The 16,766-nt window shown below is 45.0% G+C and overlaps 1 protein-coding gene across 1 annotated transcript in view; it reads right to left on the reverse strand.

Moving 5' to 3' along the window:
• The window catches only part of KCNE2 (potassium voltage-gated channel subfamily E regulatory subunit 2), a 30,236-nt gene extending 22,804 nt beyond the window's left edge, over window positions 1–7,432 (reverse strand). The window contains exon 1 of the mRNA XM_082393080.1: window positions 45–7,432. Within this exon, the coding sequence (XP_082249206.1) occupies window positions 4,206–4,577 (372 nt within the window). The 5' untranslated portion in view covers window positions 4,578–7,432 and the 3' untranslated portion in view covers window positions 45–4,205. The remainder of the gene's footprint in view (window positions 1–44) is intronic.
• Between the last annotated feature and the right edge of the window lie 9,334 nt (window positions 7,433–16,766).

Below are 16,766 nucleotides of genomic sequence, written 5' to 3' on the forward strand. Positions count from 1 at the left end.
GCGGAATCGGCCTGGCCCCGGGCAGGTTCTCGTTCTGAACTTACCTGAGCTGGAGGACAGCGGCCGGAGGGCGGGCGTCGCGGGGGCTCCTCTCGCTCAGCCGTCTCGCATCCTTGGACGCTCCTCGCTGTGTGCGACTGAGGGCACGTGGCTCCCCAGAGGTTTCCAAATTTAGCGTTCATTTTCTCTGCCAAAAATGCGTGTGTTTTCCCTTGGGATAGCAGTAGGGTGCCCGGTACTAGGTTCCCAGTTTCCTTCATTCAACAAGCGCTTAGAAAACCGGAGCGGAGGTTGAGTCCACTCAGTCCCTGCCGCACGGGATGGCGCAAACTGGATACCCTCCCCTCCCAATTCAAGGATAACGAGAGGGAAGTTCACGGACTTCTTACTACGTGCTTGGCTCGCCATTTTTTGGTTGAGGAAACTGAGGCAAGGGGAGATGATGTGGCCGGCGCAAGACAACGTGTGAATTGGGAGTGGCAAAATCTAGGTTTGAACCCAGGCAGCCTAACCCCGAATCCCATTGGGACATCTTGGTGGTGGTGAAGAACGAAATGTTCGCGAGTGCAGAGGAAAGGACAAACCGGAGGATTGGGGAGAGGGGGGTTAGTTCTGTCAACAAGTGAAATTTTCCTGGAGAAAGTAACAAAAATAGCACTTTGCGGCAATTTTCTAATTGACGTCTCCTAACAAGCCTATAAAGGACATAATATGACTATAACCACTTCACAGATGAGGAAATGGAGACACAAACTGATTAAAGTAAATTGTCCAGGGTTTTAAAACCAGCAAGCGCCAGAGCTGGGGTCTGACTCTGGGTAATCTGGAGCTGGACTCTCTCAGGACAGCCACTACCATAGGTTCCTTTTCAAATCGCTCCTGATCTATGCTGTAAGAAGTAAATGGGGCTCAGGTCATTTGGAGCCAGTAGACCAAGCAGAAGGAACTCTAAAAGCAAACGGGGTGGAAGAGAAAACTAACAAGTTCGAAATGGAATTTTCAGTTGCCAGGTTGAAAGTGGCAAGCCTGGGTTTGGTGGAAATTGATGCTGGAGTGACAAACGGGGGGCAGGTGGCAGCAACTGTATACCCAGAATGCTCGTAGACACTGGGCATTTCTCCCATTCCCCAAAAGTAAAGTTGATACTGATAACCATCTATGTTGGCCCCATATACTTTAGTGATGATAAGAAAACATACTTAATTAGGAAAACCTAGGTTTTCCCCCCCTTAATTTGTTTCCTTATGTCAAAGATAAACAAAGCTGGACACCAGTTCAAGTGTTAAGGATAGACTTTATTAAGCAACTATTGCAATAGGGGAGAGAGTCCAGCATGAACTGAACTCAGCTTTGTCTTGTGCAGAGGTAACTGGGCATTTTAAAAGGGGAAGGAGGGATTGGGGCGGCAGGCACTTGAGCAGAGTCAGGGAAGTGGAAATTTACAAAAAGCAGAGGGGATTGGTCAACCTGACCTGGGTTTGTTAACAGACGCTTATCTGGAGGAGAAACAAAGTTCGATCTTTATGACTGTCCGCAGTGGTGCATGTTAGAGCAACGTGCCCACAGGTTGGGGAGAGTTACTCCTTGAATGTTGGCATTTCAAAGAGACAAGACAGTTCTGGGTGGTAAAAGATTTACAGCTCAAAGGGGGAGACAAAGGATTTATAATTGTAAGATTTCTGAAATAACTGCCCTAGGAGGGATTCAGGGGGCTGATTTGCCTACCATCAGGTTTTGGCTGGCAAAAAAAGTAAATTGAGTTTTCTTAGGCAAGCACTTTAAAGCGGGCTGGGGTCCCCTTAGGGACGCAACCTAGAGCTGTTAGAAACTATGGTAGTGTTTGTTCAGATGTGGGGAGGTGGATGATATCTTTTTTGCCAAGAATGTGCAGTGTTTATAGGGCAAGAGGTCTAGTCAAGAAGAAGGCTCAGAGGAGCCTGACCAGAGTTTGGGCAAAGAGATAGTCTTTGTCAGATGGTAGAAACCTTGGATTCCTGTCTGGATCCAGACCCAAGGCTGAGATTTTGTAGCCTGGGTTGCTGCTCTGGGCACACTGGTGAGAATGTTCCGTGTGGTACAGCATTTCTGGGTTTCTGATCTAAGGAGGGAAATCACTCTTGCCATATCTGCTCTTGGAACATGAATGGTTTTCTCCAAAACTGTATTTAACGCTTCTGTTAGCATAATTGCATCTTTGTTATTAGGAAACAGACCTTGTATATATCTCACTCTAAAGACACAAAGCTTGTAATCCGTATAAGACGTTGAAGAAGGACTCCTGTTTTGAATTTTGTGTTAGTGCCCTGAGACTTGAGGCTCTGCTCACAATTGCTCTGCTTGGCTGAGTAGATGGGAAGCTGGAGGAAGAGAAGAGTGTAAGGGGGCGTGAAGCTTTGTGAAGCTACAGCCCGTAAGTCCGTCTTGCCATTGGCTTCCTCCTCTCAGCTACTCTCTAGACCTTAACCCGACTTAGGCGGGGCCTCTGTCCCGGCTCTAGCTCTGCCCCTTTTGTGTTGCTCTACGTTATAACGTTGTCACATTATATCGTTTTGATGTTCACGTGTCTGACTCCGCCTCGACTGAGTGAGTTCCTGCAGCTCTGGGAGTCCCATTCATCTCTATACTCCTGGGGTCTAGGCCAGTGACCCAAGTAGATAGATATTAAATGATGCTTGTTTGAATTAATGAATGAAGTCGCCTAATCTGTGGACCGGAGATTCCCGTCTACAAATGAATAGATTCTCCCCTAGAAGCTCTAGAAGAACACAGCCCAGTGAGTCCCAGTTCAGATTTCTGACCTCCAGAAGTGTAGGACAATATATCTCTTTGTTTTAAGCCGGTACATTTGTGGTGATTTGTTACAGCAGCAGTAAGAATCTAATACAGGATTAGGAAGCAGCATGGGGCTGACCTTGGGTTCCAGACCTGCTCATAACCGTCCTGAGATAACCCATGAACCCTTGGTGTGCCTGCTCTCTGAACATACACTTTCATGTAAATTACCCCTTACAGCCATGGTTGCTTCAAGACTAATGTTGACACAACTGTTTCCATTAGCAAATAACTTCCAAAACAGGAAGCACAGAGGCTATTTTCTTAAGGAGTATGTTTTGACAGTCTTTGGCTAACTCTTGACTAGGCTTATTTATTTGTTTGTTTGCTTGTTTTTTCCTGTGTCTAATTTTCTGGTATTAAAGCACCCAGACTCTCTGGACATCTGGGGAAAAAAAAAAAAGGAATACTATGATCTCCAAGGTGTCTTCTTCCAGCCCTGACATTCTGTGATATTGTGAACCCCAAGCTTCAAAATACTAAGCAGTTAACAGTCTAGCTCTTCAACAGACAGCAACAATTCAGCCACTTTCCGTATGTAAGTGAAAATAAGTTTCTTGAAACTAAGTGGAAATAAGTAATTGTAAATATGGAAAATAAATTGAGTGAAAAGAGTTGTTCATAAAGCAGTATTACAATGTTTTACTACTTTTTCTATAATAACAAGGACTTTTAAAAGTTTTCTGTGAAATTTTAAATGTTAATTAAAAGGTATGTTTCTGTTGCACCAAGTAGTTCTTAAAGATTCTACTTCTCTGGTGTGGACTCTTTGCCCTTGTGAAATGTTTGTTAAGTCTTCAGACTTCCAAATAAGCTCAATGCTAGGGAAACAATACACATAAAGGAACCCCGTGGTTCTATTTATTCATCACTTCAGACTCTACATTCATGAATTAATAAATAAATGCTCCTACATCAATCCAGTGAGCAAGTGACAGATTTCTGAACCTCAGCTTCTGGGTAATACACCTGGGTTATTTATAAATTGATTTAGTCACAAACAAAATGTTTCGTGAGGAAGAAGATTCAATGATTTGTTAATCTCTCCTTTCTATCCCCACTGCCACTGCCCAGGCATGTTACTTCAAATTTGGCTTTATTTTCACTATTGACATTGATTAAAATGACATTGACATTGCACGGAAAGGAAAAGAGCTCTTCAGCATAAATTACTGCTCCAGTGAGCAAGCATAAATCACTGAGATTGAAATGTCCCCTGTCTTAGTTGACCAGCCACCTGATCTCCATGAAAATTCTCAACAGAGAGCGAGGAACTTAGTGTCTTCTAAGCATGGCAACTTGGATTGACTCCATGACACTGGCGTATCTTCATATTTGCATATCAGACGTTGGCTGTATGCCTCTCTCGCTAATCAAGGAGACATTTTGAGCCCTGCTGCACCAGTGTTCTCGTGGATGGTGGCCCTTGGTTCTCCTAGGTTCAAGATTTGACTCTTGTACTTCTCTTGCCAGTCCTCCACAATGTACTGGTGGTACGGGTCATTGGAGTGTTCTTGTCTCTTGGATTTCACTGTGCTCACCAGGATGGCCACAATGATGAAAGAGAACATTCCGATCATAACCATAAGGTACAAGATGACGTAGTAGAAGTTCTCAGCATCGACTTTGGCTTGCAGGGCCTCCTGCTCAGCTGTTGTGTTCCTGCGCCAATTGTCCATATAAGTAACAAAAATCCTTTTGAAGACATATTCCAGTGTCTGTGTCAGATTGGATGGAGTAGGCATATTTCCCTCCTGCTGCAATTTAAAGAATAAAATATATGAACAAGCTTAAGAAAATGAATTCTTTCTGCATTTGGCTACCTTAAGGGATGGAGCGAGGGGCATGCAAGGGGGGGAAGTAATATTATTTCTTCTTCACCTGGCTGGTGACTGAGTGAGTGCATATTTTGTTATTCTTTAAATTTTGCTATATACTTGATGCATTGTTTGCATTCATGATATCTTACAATAAAAGTTTAGTGGAGTACAGAAAACTATATGTATTATGATCCCAATTTACCTATGTGAATAAATATACATGCAGATGAAAATGGAAAAAAGACTGGAGAAATAAATAGTTCAAAGTGTTAATAGTGGATGGTATACTCACAGATTTCTTTTTTCCTTATATTTTTCTTCCGTTCAAAATTTTCATCAATAACCTTGCATTCATTACTTTGTTTCTAAATAGGTCGCTCACCTCACAATGGCTAGCACAATGCCTTGTTCATAACAGATACTCAACAGACATCAGCTGAATGAAGCAATGACTGACGTACGTTCTGTGTTTTCAGAGACTTATGGGTCAGAAGCTTGCAAGGGGCATTGACAGACTTTGCAATCTGCTCCATCTCCTATATCTAGGCAGTGCTTTTTCCAGTTGTACCAAAGAGATGGGTATGTGCATCATATTTGAAAGAAGTGCTTTAGGTAAGTGATACAAAGGCACAACCTGAGAGATCATTCATATTTCTCAACTCCCACTCTCTTCTCCACCCTCACTTCGCCGCCCAGCCCCAGCATCTCTCACCTGGCTGATACAATGCAATGCAATGCGACCCTCCCCAAAACCACCCCCCCAGGGTCACACCTGCCCCTCTCTGCCCTGCACGGCAGTCAGTGTGCTCTTTTTAAGAGGCAAATGGGAGCACATCATTCCCCTGTTTTTAAAATGATGCATTACCTTCCTGTTCACAAAATAAAATCCTCATTCTTTAACGGGTTTACCTGGTCTGGCCCAGCTGGCCCCTGACCACCTCCCCAGTTACTCTCCGCTCATGGCAACTGGTCTTCCTGGCCTGCCTTCCTCCACATCAGTAAACCTTCTCCTGCTTCAGGACGTTTGCACATTCTGTTCCCTCAACCTGGAATACTTTTCCCCTTCTCTTCCCTCTGCTACCTCCTCACCCTTTGGGGCCCAGCTTAACTGTCACTTCTGAGAAAACTCCCCCGGCCCTGCTCTCAAACCCCACCCCCATCATCACTTTTCTCCCATAGCATCTTATTACTTTTCTTCAAAGCACTCTTCCCAATATGTGGTGCTTCTGTGTATATGTCGCTGTGTGTGTGTGATGATTGGCTTATGGTCTCACCTTTCCCACTCGACCATGATGTCTGTGGGGGCAGGGCTCACATCGCCTCTGTCTACCTCGGTTTAGTGAATGTTGGCACTAAACCAACTAAACTGGCACACAGTAGGCACACAATGGATGTCTGATGAGTAAATGAATGTGCCAGGAACATGCTGGCATCGGAAATGCAGCGATGACGAGTACGAGAATTCTGCCTGTGGAAGCTCAGTGTAGTGGGAGAGATGCAAACAAACGACTGTGCAAGGTGCAGAGGGTTGTAACAGGTGTGAACAGAGTGGGTTGAAAAGAAACTTAACAAACAGGTAAGATTGCCCCAAAGTACTCACCAAGCATATTTTCCAAGCAGTGTGACAGAGGCACGCTTTCTCCCCCTTAAAATAACACAGTTCACTGTGAAAGAGTATAGCTAAGCCGGCTTTAATCCGAGTCAAGACTTCACCACTGGCTCCTTAACCCTTGAAGAGCCCAGGTCTACTCATTTGGGGGGAGGTCACACTTGTTTCATCCATCCAAAAAAAATCCATCTCCCCCCCCTTCCCGTGCTCTGTAGGGCTCACCTTACAAATGTGACGGGGCAGGATCACTTCACCCACCAGTGCCCTCACCCTCTGTTCCTGCCAACCCTTTTCCACAGCTTCATCCAATAAAGAAAACTGTGATTCTTCCAGCTTATACATCCCCCTGCTGCACCCTCTGGAGAGAATTCAGTTTCCTTCTATGAAGCCAAATTGAAGAATGGGTAGAACATAGAGACAACTAAAAAACCAAAAACCAAGCAAACAAAAAACGAAAACAAACAAACAAGAATCCCAGAGGAGCTAAGTGTACAAAAGCAAAGACTGGGGGGTGACGAGGGAAGTTTGGTCTTGTGGAAGACCCCAAGCGACTGTGGACTAAGAGGCAACTGAGAAGGGGAAGAAGGGGACCTCTTCAGGGCAGAGAATTGGGTCCCCTTCGTGTTCTTCCTGCCAAGATGGGAAATAGTCTACTTATTTCTGCTCATTGGACAGCGGTTCTCTGCAGCAAGGCCAGCAGGCAGTGGCTACAGGAGGCCACCTTGGATCTGGGCTCCCCCAGAGAGGAGGGGGCATTGCGAGCTCCTCTGTGCTCTGAGCTCCTCTGCCCGCCCGCCTCCCCTCCTGTGCATATCCTTCGTGGCTGTGCCGCTGTGCTTGGAATTCCAGTGGCGCCCCTGAGTGGAGGGAGTAAAGTCCCCGTGTTACAGGGGAAGGACAGCAGGGTCGGTCACGCTCACTGCCGACATCGTTCTGCGAATGCTTTCATCAAAGCGACTCTTAAGCTTTTTACCACCTGTGAAAACTCTGGGCCAGGGCCTGTTCCTTCAGGGCTCCGAGAGACCACAGCGGACACAGGAGAGGCATGTTCTGAGGCTTAGCAAGACCATCCAGGACAGGGTGCCTCAAGGGAAGCCCCAGCTTTCCACGCTGGGATGTGGATGGGCACTTTAAGTATTGAGGGGAAGGGGCAGTGGGGCGGAGGGAGAGAGGAGAGAGCACTGATCTTCTCCAGGACTTTCCCTGGGTTGCCCTTCTCCCTCCCACCCTCCCTATCCCACCCCTCTAGGTGGTCACAAAGCACCTAGCTGATCTCCCTGTGCTATGCGGCTGCTTCCCACTAGCTATCTGTTTTACATTTGGTAGTGTATATATGTCCATGCCACTCTCTCACTTCATCCCAGCTTACCCTTCCCCCTCCCCGTGTCCTCAAGTCCGTTCTCTACGTCTGCGTCTTTATTCCTGTCCTGCCCCTAGGTTCTTCAGAACCATTTTTTTTTTTTTTAGATTCCATATATATGTGTTAGCACACAGTATTTGTTTTTCTTTTTCTGACTTACTTCACTCTGTATGACAGACTCTAGGTCCACCCACCTCACTACAAATAACTCCGTTTCTTTTTATGGCTGAGTAATATTCCATTGTATATATGTGCCACATCTTCTTTATCCATCACACTCACACATTTTTAAAAAGATGGTTTGCTCTTATAGTTTCAGAAACCTAGGTCGGCAGGCACCCTGTCCACAAGCTTTTCCCCGACCTCCCAGTATGGGCTGGAGATCCCTTTTCTGTGTTACTCCTGCAAACCGTCATGTTTGTTTGCTTGCTTGTTCTCAATTTTCCCATTTACTGTGTGCTATTCATGGGATGCTCAAAACCACTCTAAAATGTAAGCAAGTACCTCCATTTTACAAACGAGGAAACTGATGTTTACAGAGAAAGTCCTTTGATTCCAAATGACATAAGCACTGAGCTGCTGGAGGGCAGAGATTGTTTTATTCACCTTCGAATCCCGGAACTGCACTGGGGTTGATGGATAGCAGACCTTGATTAAAGGTTTGGTGAATGAATGAACGCTCCTCTCCTGTGTTCTACAGAATTCAACTGGAAACTACAATAGTGATTCTTAACTTATTTGTGGGGAGGGGAGGGTCCCTAGATTCCTTGAAAAACGAAATAAAACAATTTGACTTTATTTTTCCCCGGAAAATTGTACGTATGCACATATGAAGCTCTACGTTCACTTTCAGGGGACTCCTGGGGCCCCTAAATCCCAATCAAAAATCTCTGCCATGAAATGTCTTTGAGGTGAAGGACTTTAGTGCCGAGATCCCCTGGATTTGGGTTTGTTTCCAGGTGTGGGCGAGGCAGCATTCATGGGCCTGTTAGAGCTAATACTACTGATTATCTGTTCAGCTCTTCTATATAATATGGACAAAGGCCCACTGCTAAGCAGGTCAGGAGGTGCTTTCTGATAAAACTTAATCACAGAGCTAAATAGGGCCTATGGGGATTAACTGCCTAAGTGCTGACCCCTAGCCAGGCTGAAAAAGTGGAGTCCAAGGAAGGGTCACTATTCGGACGCTGTTGCATGAGGCATGGCTGGGCAGCCCATCGTCCACAGGCAAAAATCAAATTACAGTGCATGAAAGCTATTTCATTGATGGACATTCTGCTAAAACAAGCAGATTAACTTTTCTGCTACCCAGAATAACTATTTAACTGATAGACGTTGACCACATTTGGTATAAATACTTATCCCTCTTCTAAGTAGAATACCATAATAGGCATTCACCCTTGGAATGTGAAGGCAACTATTATTTATGGTCTGTTGAACCATTTGAAGTTGCCCTTTATAGAGGTTAAAAATGGTCAAATATTGGCAACGTCCCATATAGTTCAAACTAATACACGTGGTTCTACATTTTCAGGCATTTTTAATAGATGGTTCTTGCTCAGTCATATAACAGGATGGGGCCCTGGAGATACTTTGGGCTGGTCTGCTCCTTTGGCAGGGGGAGTAACTACAGCCCAGCGAGCTTAAATCCCCTGTCCAAGGTCACAGTGCTAAGTCTAGAAACCCAAGTCACCCAGGCTGGTGCTCAGCCCCCGCTCTGTCTTAGCAGAGGTCACGAAGTCCACTAACTCCCTGTTTCCATCGCCTGTGACTGGTCAGCTCACTGGGCAAGAGAAACGAGGCCAAGACCAAGGCTTGAGCCCATGTACATCAATTGATTGTGCCCTCTCTTCAGGACACATAATGACCCCCTAATTCCAGCTGTGCCTGTCACAAATGTGTGTAATTCATGACAAGGACAGTCTGACACTATGAGGGAAAGTAACATGCACTTGATCCCCAAATCCAAAGTTCTCTTTTCTAGAGAGCTTGCGGATCACTACTATCATCTGGACCTACAAAATGCAGCAGAGTCTTTCATTGTTACAACAAGGAATAGAAACAGATGATTATCTACATGTACCGTGAAACTCCCGTTAAAAAATAAACGCTCAAAATTTTCATCCAAAGGCAATTACTGAAGAAATGAGTAAGGAAAACACTACAGAGAGAAGAGGGAGGAGGAGGAAAGAAGGAGAAGAAGAAAGAGGAAGAGGACTGGGAGGAGGAGGGGAGGAGAAGAAAGAGAGAGACAGAGTGTGCAAAAGAGGAAGGAGGGAACGAAGGAGCGAAGAAGAGAGGGAGGGAGGGAGAGGGAGAGGGGTGAGGGGGTGGGGAAGGGAAGGGAAGGGAGGAAAGGCCAGGTCTGTACCAGGAAAAATCATTCCTTTTATAATTTTCTGTAAAAAAAATATAGCTTTGTTAGTTAATTCCTAAAACAATGAAGTATTTGCAATGGAAACTTGCCTGTGCGGCGCGCAGCAGTAGGGAATTCCTCGCTGCAGAGTCAGGCTGTCCTGCACCTTCCCGCTGGCGCCAGGAGCTCGAAGGATGCTGCATAAACCTGGCCTGTGGGCAGCTCCAGCCTGCAGCCAGCTGAGCCCTCGCTCACCGCAGTCTGCAATCCTAGGCTTTTATGAACCCAAATATTTAATCTAATCTTATGAGGAAAGTTAAATACTGACCGGCAGTTGGGAATTAACCTTGGTGCCGGCGGCGGTGTGCCTGCTGGAGTCTGGCGTTGGGCACAAGTTCCCTCTTCAGGCCCAGTGATGCCAGCTCCAGCTGGGGCAGTGCGGGGGCACAGGGAGCCGCCCAGGCTGGGACAAGTCTTAGTGGACAGCACCCTTCCCTGCAGACCTCGTGGGGAGGAAAAGCGTCCCAGACAGCAGACATGAATATGGCCATCCCTGAGTGGTTGGTGTGGGTTGAGGAGAAGGCCAGTATGATTTGTGGCAATCATCCCTATTCTGACCACTTCCTGATTAGCCAAATTTCGTTTAATTGTCCTCTCTAGGACAATTTCCACATGACTTATAACTACACGGTTGTCTGGTAAAATAGAAACTTGCCACAGAAAGGTGTTATACGGAGGAGATGGAAGCAAGTCTGCAAAGTATACAAAGAGCTGACAAATTCTACTTACGAAAAGATCCTTTTCTATCATAGTGGGAGTCCTTGGAATTGGGCAGAGTGGGACTTAATAAAAGCTGATACCTACTGAGTACTTACCATGTGCCAGGTTCTTCTCAAACGCTTTTATTGTATCAGCATCATGGGATCATTGCCACACCCGGTGTAGAAGGTACTATGAACCTTACAGCTGAGGAATGCAGGCACAGCGAGCTCAAGAGGTCAGAATGACATAGAAGTAGAGCCAGGATTTGTGTCCGGTTCCTGAATGGCAGCTGCAGAAGTTACACACCACCAAAGTCACTTGAAGGTCACGGGGCTGGCCAGTACTCTGTAATGTACCTGTGTAAAGGAAGGTTAACTTTGCTTCATTTTGGATTTTCTCATTAAATGATGCCTTGAACAGTATGGTTTGCAGTACACTGGGTGGCAAGAGGAAGATGGCTGGTATTTAAAACTACCTACAAAGTATAGTAGTTAATGTAAATATGAGGTGTGAGCTGAAGAAATATAAGGATTTCTAAAACTCTGCGCCAGCTTCTCATGACACCATTTGTTCTCTAAAATTGCCTTCACTGAACAAGACTGAGCAAACCCAACCAGAATGGAATTGTTCGATGGTCCAGTTGGACTGAAAGTGCCTCCGTAGAAACAGAAGCAGGAGGTTCAAATGGCTCTCTGGGAAATTCAACTGAGGTGACTGTGCCCCCTGCTGATGAAACAAGGAACAGAGCCCAATCTCACTCCTAAGGCAGCCCTGGCCATTTCACCGCACATCTTGAATTCTCCTAAGAGCAAATGTAAGAAGAATCAAAAGAGTGTGCAAGTCTACACTTTGGTAATTAGGGCAGGACTGGAAGACGATATATCCTGGAGGCTAAGAGCTTGGCTTTGGAGGCTGACAAACCAGGTGAGCAAATTACATAGTGTTCCTGTTCTGTGGATTCTTCATCTGTAAGATGGAGAGGAAGAAGAGTTTCTACCTCATTGGGTTGTCATAAAAATTAGATGAGAAAAAGGACATAAAGCACTTAGTACAGACCTGGCACATAGTAAGAGAGTAAGTGCCCTACACATACTAACTTTTGTTATTATTTTTAAGAGAAATAAACAAGGGGACGTGACAGTGAGAAGCAGAGCTTGACCAGCCTTATTAAGGAAAAGAGCTTCCTAGCACCTGGTGAAGACTAGTTCCTTAATGGTTAATTTTTACATAGCTCCTCCAGAAGCCTGATATACAATCCATATGACTGCAATCGGATTCAGAAGCAGAGTGTAAATGTGACCCAAGTATCTGTTACAGGCTGGAGAAGAAAGAAGAAAGGGGACAGAGCTGTCTCCTGTTTCCCCCATGGGCATCAACCCTCTTGACCTCTGCAGAAGTTTCTCGATAGACTCACTCTGCATCGTCCCCAACAGTAAAATGCTATCTGCCCAGAAAGCAAGGCACGTAAAAGCAAATGTTCTCTTCCAAAACTAAATTGCAACCCACATCTTTACATACATCTTTACTTACCTCTGCCTACACATGGCATGTTTTTAAAATCTAGTGAGTTGAGTCTGCCTTTGGATTTAAATGGAATGTTATTCAGTCTGATATCCAGCACTTAAAAAACCCAAAATTCCTTCGAAAGAGAAGAGCATGGAAGACTTTATTTAGAATCAAGTCTGCCTCTCAAGTCACCTGCATTGTTCTTCGAGCATCTCTATGGATACAAACCAAGGGCTAACAACTCTCCTTAAGTAGAACGTAACTCTGGTAACAGATAATGGTGAAGGTAGAGGGTTGGTAACTGTCTTTGGAGAGTCTCAGATCAGTTAGTGCCTCTGCCTCAATCCTGCTAGGAGAGATATCCTGCACAGACTCTGTCTGTTGCCCTCCTGTGATGGAAGGTGACTCTACATCCGCATCCTCTTCCCTCCTCCACACCCTCCCAGTACAGCTCCATCACAATTTAGGGTTAAATCCAACCTCAGAGTTTGCATTTCTATGATGATAGAAACATTGTTCTTTGATGACCCACGTAGTGGGCTGTAATTACATCTTTCCTACACAAATTTTTTGTTTTTCTTGGAGCTGATAATTATTTCTTTTCTTTTCTCGCTATTCTTGAACCTCTTCCTATGGCTCTGAATGGCTCAGCATCATTAGTTAGCAGGAAATGAACTTACAACCACAGTGAGATGCCCCACATGCCTTCTAGAATGGCTAAATTTTAAAAAGACTGACGACACCAAGTGTCGGTGAGGATGTGGAGTAACTGGAACTTTCATCGTCGTTGGCAGGAATGTAAAATGATACAACCACTTGGAAACAGTTTGGCAGTTTTCTAGTAAGTTACTGTAAGACCCCCCAACAATCCCACTTCTAGGTATTCACCCAAGATAAATGAAAAAATTATGTCCACACGAAGACTTACACATCAATGTTTGTAGGAGTTTTATTCGTAATAGCTAAAAACTGGGAATAACCCACATATCCCTCAACAGACAAATGGGTAAATAAATTGTGGTATATCTAGACAATAGAATACTGCTCAAAAATAAAAAGGGACAAACTAATGATACATGCAACCACATGGATGAATCTCAAAAACATTATCTGAGCAAAACATGTCAGACAGAAAAGAGGTTTTACTGTGTAAGTCCATTTCTAGAAATTCCAGAAAGGGCAAAAGTAATCTACAGTGATAGAAAGCAGACCAGTTGTTTCCTGGAGCCAGGTGAGGGGAAGGTTGAATGCAAAGGATGGAGAGAGAACTTCTGGGGGTGACTGAATTGTTCTATATCTTGATGGTGGTCTTGGTTACTTGGGTGTATGCATTTGTCAAAACTCATTGAACTGTACCCTTGAAATGGGTACATGTAATTTGATGTAAACTATACCACAATAAAGTTGATATCTTAAAAATCCATATTTATAAATTTATACCTCCAGCCCAATTCTCTCCTCTAAACTTCAGTCTCAAATGTCCAAATGCTTACTTAACCTTTCCACTTACATGTTTAACGGTCATCTCAGCTTCAAAGTTCCAAACAGAATGCTTAGTCCTCCCACCACATGTGCTCCTCCCACCATCACAGTAAAGGGGTCCCCACCATCCTCTCAGTTCCCTAAGCCGCAAACCTAAGAATTAGCTTCAATTCCTTGCTTTTCCTAACCTCCCGCATCCAATCCATTAGCAGATATTGTTGATTGACTCCCATCAAGAAAAGCCTCTCCGGGACTTCCCTGGTGGCGCAGTGGTTAAGAATCTGCCTACCAATGCAGGGGACACGGGTTCGATCCCTGGTCCAGGAAGATCCCACATGCCGTGGAGCAACTAAGCCCGTGCACCACAACTACTGAGCCTGCGCTCTAGAGCCTGCAAGTCACAACTACTGAGCCCGCGGGTCACAACTACTGAGGCCTGCACGCCTAGAGCCCATGCTCTGCAACAAGAGAAGCCACTGCAATGAGAAGCCCGCACACCACAACGAAGAGTAGCCCCCGCTCGCCGCAACTAGAGAAAGCCCGCGCACAGCAACGAAGACCCAACGCAGCCATAAATAAAGATTTTAAAAAAAGAAAAAAAGAAAAGAAAAGCCTCTCCAAATCTTGATCTTGGATGTGTGAGTCTGCCCTCTGAGTGATATTGAACCAGCCAGAACTGTAGCAACCCAGCTCAACCTCTTTGGAAACTGCATCTGGGCTTCTATGTTGTAAACTACTGAGATGGCCAATTGCAAAGAAGAGTTACAATCCGTCTCATGAGCCAATCAGACACCCTTTCTCAGAAACTTGCCCTTTTCTGTTGTACATTTTTTCTTGTTGCCCTAAGCTTCAGTCTTCCTATTTCTGCACAGACAGACCCTTTGAACATGTCCCTTTGTCTGGCAAGCAATGGATTCAGCTTCATTTCTTACTGCTTTGGTGCTTTTGGTGGTGATCAGTGGTTTGCTGACACTTTAAAACACATCCCAACTCAGTCTACTTTGAACCAGCCGCCTCCTGGCTGGACTATGTCGTGGCTTGCTCTCTGCCTTCAGCCTTCCACTCTTTGTCCTCATTCATCCACTTCTAAGAGCGACCAGCATGACCTTTTAGAAACATAAATCAGGACACGCTATTGCCCTGCTTAAAACTCTCCAATGATTTCCCATCACCTTCAGAATAAAATCCAGACTCCTTAGTGCAGCCCAGAAGGCCATAGAGGACCCCTGGTTCCCCCTCTGATCTCATCTTCGCCTCAAAGCCTGGTCCTGCTTCCCTGCTCTTCTTGTTTCTGCCTTAGCATCTGTATTAGTTTCCCATTGTTGCTGCAATAACCTATCACAAACTTAATGGCTTAAAACAACATAAACTTATTATCTTAAAGTTCTGGAGGTCAGAAGTCCAAAATGAGTCTCACTGGGCTAAAATCAAGGTGTCAGCAGGGCTGATTCCTTCTGGAGACTCTGGCAGGGGAAACCTGTTTCCTTGTCTTTTCCAGCTTCTAGAGGCTGCCCCCATTCCTTGGCTCACAGCCCCTTCCTCATATGACTCCAACCTCTGCTTTCATCATCACATTTCTTACCACTAACTCTGACCTTCTTGCCTTTCTCTTACAAGGACTTTTGTGATTGCACTTGACCTGCCCAGATCAACCAGAATAATCTCACCTCAAGGCTTTTCATTTAAATAGAACTGCAAAGTCCCTTTTACATGTAAGTTAACTTAATTCACAGGTTCCAAGGGTTAGGAGGTGGACATCTTCGAGGGGCCATCATTCAGCCTGCCCCAGCATCTTTGCATCAGCTGTTCCCTCTGCCTGGAACGATATTCCTGCAGATCTTAGCACAGCTTGCTTCTTCTTCACTTCAAATGATATCTTCTCAGACAAGTTTTTTCCCTACCCACCCAATCTGTAACACTGATGTCCACCACCCTACATGATGGCATCTTTGAATTCTGAAGTTATCCTGTTTTATTGCTTTCTTTTCTGTCTCTAACTAGAACTTGAGTTCCATGACAGCAGGAACCTTGTCTGTATTGCTCATCCCGAGTCTGGTTGAACAACGGTTCTCAGTGCCTTCCAGATTCATGGGAAAAGGTAACAATTCTAGATTTCACCTCTGATGAAATCAAAACCCACCTGTTTACAAGGTATCAAGGTTATTCTTCCAATCAAAAATAAACTCTCGGAAAAAAAAAAAAAAAAACCTCTTCACCATTTCAGAAACATTAACGGTACTTGAAGTTTCCAGATGGAGCTCACAAAATAGGAGGTTTTCGTTGATGGTCTTGGTGTGAGCATGATGGTTTTGTGAAAAGCTGAAGCTGGCTGTGCTGAGAAACACTGTGAGTTTCATGCAGCTGCACAATGAGCTTTAGATTTCTCTGCCCAGCTGCAGAATATTAGAAGAGATGACAATAGTTCTGGAGTGGATGACACTATTTGAGGAACTACTGGAGTTTTCTTCTTCTCTGAGCCACAAACAAACTTGACCATTTCCAACAAAGAAGGCTTCACCAAGGACTCCCCAAACATGTGGAGATTCTTTGGTCCAGCAACAAGAGAAGCAACCCTGTAGGATGCTTTGGAGATGCTGCTTTACTGATAGAGCAAACCAAGTTTTGTTAAAGTTTATCCTCTTTATGTGGAGTCTTGACCCAAGGTGCTCTGCCAGCTTTGCTTCTGGGGATGAGAATCTTGCCACCAAGAAGCTGCGAGCCTAATTTGGAATGTAAAGCCAGAGGACGTCTCAACTTCATGGTGTTCTATTTTCCTTGACCTTACTCAATGTCAGCGAGGCCCACGTGCACCAAGGCCTAATGGCAGGGTACTGTCTTTAATTTCTGTGAGCGGAAAACGAGGGCTGCACGAAGCTCACCCCATGGTCTCGGAGAGCATTTCTTTCCCTGTGCATTAATCTGGAGTGCACGATACCTTACTGTGATACCAGGGTTATTTTGCAAAGATGATTTTCAAAGAGGAAGAGAATCAAAACAAAGAGAAAAGAAGCCTCAGCATGTGGGCCACAGGTGTGTGGG

Source organism: Balaenoptera borealis (assembly GCF_965194805.1).
Source record: "Balaenoptera borealis genome assembly, chromosome: 5".
Classification (NCBI taxonomy): Eukaryota; Metazoa; Chordata; class Mammalia; order Artiodactyla; family Balaenopteridae; genus Balaenoptera; species Balaenoptera borealis.